Raw genomic sequence first — 7,831 nt, 5'->3', positions numbered from 1 at the left:
TAAGTAAAGATTTAAAAGAATAAAATGTAATAAAAATGAATGGAAAGAGTACTACGTTTCGGTATATGTTTTGACACACTGACTTAGCTTATGAACACTCGCTTGATAATGGGGTCATTCAAGACACCGAAACTTCATGCTCTTTTCCACAGTCTGTCTTTTTCTTGCTTTGCTTAGCAGCGAAGGCTGCTGTAGGTATAATGTTAGGTGTAATTGAGAATTTTGGCTGCCCTTTCTCTGCCATTCTTCTGTGACTAGCTTGCTAGGATTAGCAACACGTCAGCAGTCTTGTGGAAGATGCCGGTCATGTGCAATAAGTGCACAGGCAGAGTGCATGCAGGTAGGTATGTCGGTCGGCCATCCAGTCAGTTCATTCAGACCAAAAGAAATGATTGGAAGGGGTTTTTGCAAACCTGCAACCGCCACAGATTATGGATTTTTTTTTTTTTGAGCATTTGATTTATTCATTGTTGTCAAGATGTCAAGAGAATTTCAAGAAATAAATATTTCTAAATTAAATTGCCTACCCTAGCTTTAATGCATTATTCATTTATTATGAACAAACACATGCTCCCATCATTTCAAAATTTGGCACTTTAGACTATTCAGATGTACTAAAAACCTGACAAATATTACCACTGACCCCGCTCACCCCTTTGGCTGTTCACCTCATATGGGATTTTTGTCAAAGGCTTCATTAGAGCAAACCAGCTAATAGGCAGGGATGAGAGTGGGTGGTCTTCAAAAAAGCAGAAAACAAGATGGCGCCTGAAGCCAACGGGGGGGCTTCAAGATGCCCCCCCGGAAAATTTTGAAAAATAAGGCCTTACAAACCACTTGTCCTGCAATCTGAGCTGTAGTAGATTAAAAAGAATATCTGTTGTCTTTTTTTTATATATTTACATGAAAATGTTTCAAATCAATAGGAGTATTGTTTGAATTCAAGATAAAATCACATTCTACATTCAAGGGTATGGTTATAATTCATGATCAACAAAAACGACACACTAAATTCACATTAAACTCAAGTTTTATTATCAAAATGTTCATATATTAAATAAAATTTTAGGGTGACTGACCTTTTCTCCCTGTGTCCTCATTAGTTGCATATGATTTCTTCAAAAAGTCTTTTGAAATATTTAAGTTTTCAAAACTTTCAGCATTAATTCAGATTTACTGACTATCATATACATGTTCAATGTACTAAATCAAACGAATGCTAAGTTTATGGGATAATGTCCATGTACACTTTATACAATTATTTATAGTTCACAGTCACTTCTCATTTTCATTTGATCATTTCAACGACTTCTTCAGCTTTTTGGCCAAAGACAAGAGCTTGTCAGTCCTCTCTCTGTTTTTTATACCAGCATTGATTTCACGTACCTTCGCTTCATCTCGCTTGTCAATTGTATTCGGCATTTTGAGTAAAAAAGCCGATATGAAAGAGAAACATATTTTTGAAGAGCAGCGACGATGAACATGTGCAAGTTTCGATAAAATAGAACAGATGCTGGTACTTTTGTAAGAACTGTTATGATTGGCTTTTGTTCTCTCTCACACTCTTGTAAGAACTGTTATGATTGGCTATCATGCTCTCGCCAGCGATGTTTTGGCCAATTACATTGTAGATAACACGTATTCTACCGCGAGACTTAGCGAGACTAAAGATGGCGAAAATGTAAACATGTAACATCATCGTAGGAATGAATTACGCTTGAGTATCACGAAGGAACATACCCCAACCCCCCTCAATAAATGAAAAAAAAAAATCTCAACAGATTTGGCATAATATAAAAAGGTTGATTTTTTACTCAGAAAAAGCGGAAATCCGCCGAAAAGCGGAAAACTCTCATCCCTGAATAGGTTATTGTGTAATAAATATTTTGTCAAATCACTTTAAATGAATGTTTCTTTGCTGAAACTTGTAACACAGGTGAGCTTTACAATTATGTATGAGCTGTCATGCACACAAAGCCAGAGACAAGTCGAAAGCATTACGTACAACTTTATTTTTCACTGTACAAATTATTCAGGTTAGTAATTTGTTGCCAACGTGACGGTACACACCACTCTCTGTACTCTGCTTCAACCCTGCAGCCAAAGCACATCAGCTCTCGTCTTCAAAAGTCTCCCTGAAGGAACAAAAGAAATTAATCAAACTGGTCCATAGCCCTTTGAAAACCACACGGATTTCTGGGAAAAGGGAGGGAGGAGGAATTCGTTCTTAAGATGAAACCCCCGGAGACCAAAACAAAGGGAAACTGACACAGGAGAACAAAGGGTAGACCCTATCTACTCACAGAAGGCTTTTCAGCTTTACTTTCACACAATGCTAGTGTTCGGTTCACACAAAGTGCGTTAAGAACCACCAGCAGACACGAAACAACTCTATACAGCACCTGTAGTACTCTGTAAAAACTGTTACTGAGGTAATGGACCGTTAGTCAACCAGTCTTATCTGCTTTAAACACCAACTAAATTCCCATTTATAGATTTGCGCAGCCATTCCATCAAACTGACCGTACGAAAGGAGAAAATTAAAACACCAACAAGTGTTGAATGACCTCCTTAAAATCACTTTTCTGTTCTTAAAACTGAAACCAAAATTGCCCCCCCCAAAATCTCATTTCAGCAATCGTGTTTTACAGCACTCGTGTCACCCAGTTGAAGTGTAACAGTGCCACATCATCCCCCATTACAGTTCAACCTGTGGAGGGCGACAGAGTTACAGGACGTGAGACGACAACCTCGGAAAGCTGTGGACATGACAAAGCAGACAGAGCGGTGGGACTTCATCTAGTCATAAATGCATCTCAGTGATACAAATGCAAAAGGTTCTGTTCCAATATGAAATGTAGGGAGTTTATTTCTCCATGAAATTAACTTTGCTTTTGTCATAACATGGTATGAACAAACTATTGCTGATTCCAACACTAACAATCGAATGAGTCGATCCTCTTTCAACACATAACTATCACGTTGAAGAGCTAATTTCATTTGAAATGGCATTTAAGGATCCCGTTACAACAAAATGTGATAAAATCAGCTGAACAAACGAGATTCTAGGCCACCACGAGCCCTTAGGAAAACTTCTCAGCATCGATTCTACAACTCTCTGAAACTGCATTATAAAAGATTGCGCATTGCTTTCCCAAACAACTTAGTGGAGCGGATAGCTGGTAAAATATTTCACTTGGTGAGCAAAGCACCAAATTTTGCATGAAACTTTGTCTGCATGTACCTGACCAAAAATCATCGTTGGCCACTCAAGTTTCCAGCATTTTCAAGATGGCTGCCATGATTTTCAAAATGGTGTCATTTTTACAGTTTTCGCCTACTAGTTTTATTATTATATGTACCATTTTTAATTTAAATTCTTTTCTTTTGCCAATAAGACCTAGCCCGATCGTTCATCCAGTGCAATTTAACTCCCGTGCGATCTGTACACCATTCGAGGGACTTTTAGCCCCATCCCTCTTGGCTCGGCTCTCCCGAGTTGGCACACTCCGTCAATTCGGATACGACATCACGACCTGTATATACGGGGCGGATCGTAATGTATTTGGGAGACTTTGTATCAATAATGAACAAAGCTTACACTGAACTCCATGCCGAGTTTAACGGCAGTAAATTGCACCATTGTGCCCTGGTAGTGTTTGCAATTTACTCTTCTGAGAATATAAAACAACAGTTTCTTATGGCCCTTTTCCACTACCCTTTTTCGGCTCACTTCAGCCCAACACGGCTTGCGTTTCGACTACCTTAGAGCAGCACGACTCAGCTCGCTTCAGCCCTACTCAGCACCCAAAACTCGCACCGTTTTGGAGTGGGGCTGAAGCAAGCCAAAGCGAGCCGAGTGGGGCTAGGGGCGTGAGCAGACACTCCCCTGTGCACTGATTGGTGAGGAGGAGTGTCCTCACATGCCCACACACGCCCCGCGAGCACGCTGGGATCTGTAAACACCGTAAACCCGGAAGAAGAATTACGAGAATTTCTGAAGCCTTATGCGCCTCGCCTCATCTATACGCTCTTGCCAGTATCTGTTGGCGTTGTCGGTGACAACAAGCCACAGCACCAAGACCAGCAACACTAACGACTCCATGTCCTCCATGTTTATTGTTTACTCTCCGGGTCGTGAGACTACCGCTTAAAAGGTCACTGATGTCACTGTTTGCGCCGCCTAACGACATCACGTGACGTCCACCCACTTTCGCTAACTCCACCCAATGTGTCCACCCACTTCCAGCCAGCACGGTTCAGCGCGGTTGTAGTCGAAATGCAACTCCAACAGCCCCACTCAGCTCGACTCAGCCCAACTCAGCCACGTTGGTAGTGGAAAAGCGGCATTAGTTGCCCTTTTGAATCAAACTTTTATCATGCTCCTGGACAGTTTTGATCCAGGTTGAATTATTTTGAAAGAATAGTCATTATAACTTCACTCACATAATAACCAAAGCCTTCTACATTAAAATTGTGAAAATCCGGCCAAAAAAATGACCACGATAAAGATACATGTCCATATTTCGGAAATTTGGTTGTTGAAAATGACGCCATTTTGAAAACAGTGGCGGCCATCTTTAAAATGGCGGAAATCGCGATGGCCAACGATTGTTTTGGAAACAGTATGGTTTGATCTACGTGTGCGCCAATTTTCATGCTTTGCTCACCAAGTGAAATATTCTGGTGAAAATTTCATGTTAGCCGCTACACTAACTGGTCTTTTGATGATCGTGTTTAGACAGAGCTCTCTCTCCACCACATCGCTCCAAAAGCTCTCTCAGGTGTTGAACGGAGTTGAGAATTTGAGCGTGTGAAGGCTGTAGCATCATTTTTATCCTCATTAAATTATTCAGTGAGCCTCGTCCCTTGCGGATGCTGAAAGAGACCACACCCATTAGGATAGAAATGTTTCATCATAGGAAAAAGGTGATCTTTGTATTGATTTGCAGCGACCCAAAATTTCTCATGCAGCATCATGAAGCTACAGTATTTCCGTTTGTTACCAAAAATGACGAACCATTTGAGCAGATCTAAAAAAGTGTTAGTATTGGGCTCAACTGTAGTGTTTTACTAGTAAGACCAAAACGATGTGCATTAGATAATCCACAGTAGAAGTACTTGCAAATTCAACCTCCTGGATGAATCATGCCGGTAAGACGCAGAATTTATAGACACCATTAAAACAATGAAATTTAGTAGAAATATCATGTGCGCAAATTATAAACAGGTTTTCCCAAAACTGGCACTTGGCTGAAATGACGAGGGGATCATTGTCTTAGTGTATGGTTAGTGCACTATAAAATATTTTTTGGCTGACACTAAGAGTTGTTCACAAATATAAATCAAATCATGATGGATCAAGTCATAACGGATTACTAAAAATTGTGTTTTTTTCCATTCATTTCATAAAAATCTTACCCACTTATTTTCCCACCACTATTTTAACTTACAAACTTTTTTTTTTGTCTCTCATGCTCGCCTGCTTTTGCTCTACTCATACATTCATAATGGCAAATATTCTCTCTCTCTCTCTCTCTCACAGCATCACCGACAGTCTTGGGTGATACCATCGTTTTCAACCACAGTTATTGGTCACTTTTTTAAAACAAACTATTGAAATTAATGAAAAAAAAAGAGGAAGTGAACTGAAAGTAAAATTCAATGGCAATAACAAAACATTGGTTCTTGATCTAAAAACAGTCAGAAAATGTAGTTGTGTGGAAACTAAAAGAGGGAAAAAAAACCCCAGACATTTTTGCAATCAGCACTACAGTCATTACTTTCTCTGCAGCTCCAAACTGACATGCTTGCTTCCCTACTGAACTTCACACTTATCCTGAACTCAACAGAGGGTTAACGAAATCCAAAAAGGTGTTACATGGTGCCTCCGACACCACTGCAAATGTAACGAAAGACAAAGAGAGACGTCGTCAGATGAATAGGAAGTGTGCATGGATGCTTTCAGGGAGGAAGCAGCAAGCTGGTTTGGGACGAGCAGACGACTCTACAGGTTGTCTCCAGGCTGGTACTGCGGCTCGGTGGCAGTGAAGTAGTCCTCCAAGAAGGACTGGATGTACTCGAAAGTGGGCCGCTCGTCAGGGTCTTTCTTCCAGCACAGACGCATCATCTCGTGTAGCGACTCGGGACAGCCTTGAGGACATGGCATCCTGTATCCCCTCTCGACCTGCTCCAGAACCTCCCTGTTCACCATGCCTACACAAAACATGTACAGAAATGATCAACATGTGCAGACGTGTGTGTCTAGCATACAGTTGGCTTCAGAATTATTGCCACCCTTGGAGAAGGGGGGGAAAAGGTTATTTAAAAAACAAACAAAAAACAAAAAAAACAGCTCTTGTGGTTAATGAGCTTAATCTCATCTTTAATTGAAGCACATAAAAAAAATATTTTAAAACAAGTGTTGCCAGGCAAAACATCCCATGTCCCAACAGCTAGCCGCTGTGTTCGGGGATCAGGTCGTCGAGGCCCCTGCCTTCGACCGCCACCCAATCCACACTGCACTGGTCCCCTATGGCTACCTCTGTGGGTGGTGAACCCACAGGAGGTCGGGCCCAAGTCACTGCTTCGGGCTGAGCCTAGCCGGGCCCCGTGGGCAAAGGCCCGGCCACCAGGCGCTCGCATACAAGCCCCAACCCTGGGCCTGGCTCCAGGGTGGGGCCCCAGCTGCGCCATACCGGGCGACGTCACGGTCCTTGATTTTTTTTTTAATTTCCATAAGGGGTTTTGGTGAACTGCTCTTGGTCTGGCCTGTCACCTAGGACCCGTCTGCCTTGGGAAACCCTAACAGGGGCGTAATGCCCCCGACAACATAGCTCCTATGTAAAACAAACCTTGCCAGGTAGCACTTATTTTAGTGTTATAACAACTGATTCAATCTCAGAAGTGTGTTCTCTGTTCTTTCAAGGTCACTAATACTAATGAGAACATTTTATTTCATAAGCGTAAAGACTCTAAATATCTACCAAAAAGCTTAATAAATAAATAAAATTACACCCCCTTACAAAACTTTTGACCTTTCAGAAGGACCAAACAAAAGCTGTGATAATCAAAAGGCAAATTTTCTTAAAATAAACACCACTTACTTGATATCGAATCAGTAGCCTTGGCGAACCATGAGGTGAATTTCGTTTAGCTTTTTATCTGCCGATTATCTTCTGATGCTACGAAGTTATAATGAGGTTTCTCTTATTTCATTTCTAGTTCTGACTGGTTTAAAAGTTTATCAAGAAATAGAACAGGTAATCGAACTTGATCAGGATAAGTGCTGATTGGTTAAAAACGCTGTGTCCTAAATCACGCACTTGTTCATTACGCCCTACTCACTATATAGGGAATTACTATATAGAGGACTATATAGTGAGCTCATTGATTAAATGATAAAACTTCTTTGCCGCAGCCCCCCCTTCTTTTCGTGCTGCATTGTGAGATACTTTGAGTGCACTATATAGGGTGTAATAATGCTCACTATACATTGACAGCACTACAAAATGGCAACCTGACTATATAGTCCACTATGTAGTGAGTAGGGAGTGATATGGGACACATTTGGGACACCATTTGCACCAAAAAAAAAGATTTTGACCTTTTTTGGTGACCTTGACTGGATGACCCCTCAAAATGTTGGAGGTTCTATTTGAGACCAATGCCCATCTATCCTGAAAGTTTCATGAAGGTTGGTCCAGCCATTTTCTCGTAATGTTGCTAACAAAAAAAAACACACAAAAAAAAACACAGAAAACAATACCTCGCCCCCTGGTGGACTCCGTCCCCGGCGAGGTCAGGAAACCAATTTCACTGCAATTGCTAT

The 7,831-nt window shown here is 41.2% G+C and overlaps 1 protein-coding gene across 2 annotated transcripts in view; it reads right to left on the bottom strand.

Moving 5' to 3' along the window:
- Positions 1–1,993: 1,993 nt before the first annotated feature.
- yes1 (YES proto-oncogene 1, Src family tyrosine kinase) overlaps positions 1,994–7,831 on the bottom strand; it is a 144,958-nt gene continuing 139,120 nt past the window's right edge. For both annotated transcript variants that reach the window (XM_060932142.1, XM_060932132.1), the window contains one exon: positions 1,994–6,216. In XM_060932142.1, coding sequence (XP_060788125.1) covers positions 6,008–6,216 — 209 coding nt within the window. In that variant the 3' untranslated portion in view covers positions 1,994–6,007. The remainder of the gene's footprint in view (positions 6,217–7,831) is intronic.

This window comes from Neoarius graeffei, chromosome 1, assembly GCF_027579695.1.
Source record: "Neoarius graeffei isolate fNeoGra1 chromosome 1, fNeoGra1.pri, whole genome shotgun sequence".
NCBI lineage: Eukaryota > Metazoa > Chordata > Actinopteri > Siluriformes > Ariidae > Neoarius > Neoarius graeffei.
This window is presented reverse-complemented; position numbering and strand designations above follow the sequence as displayed.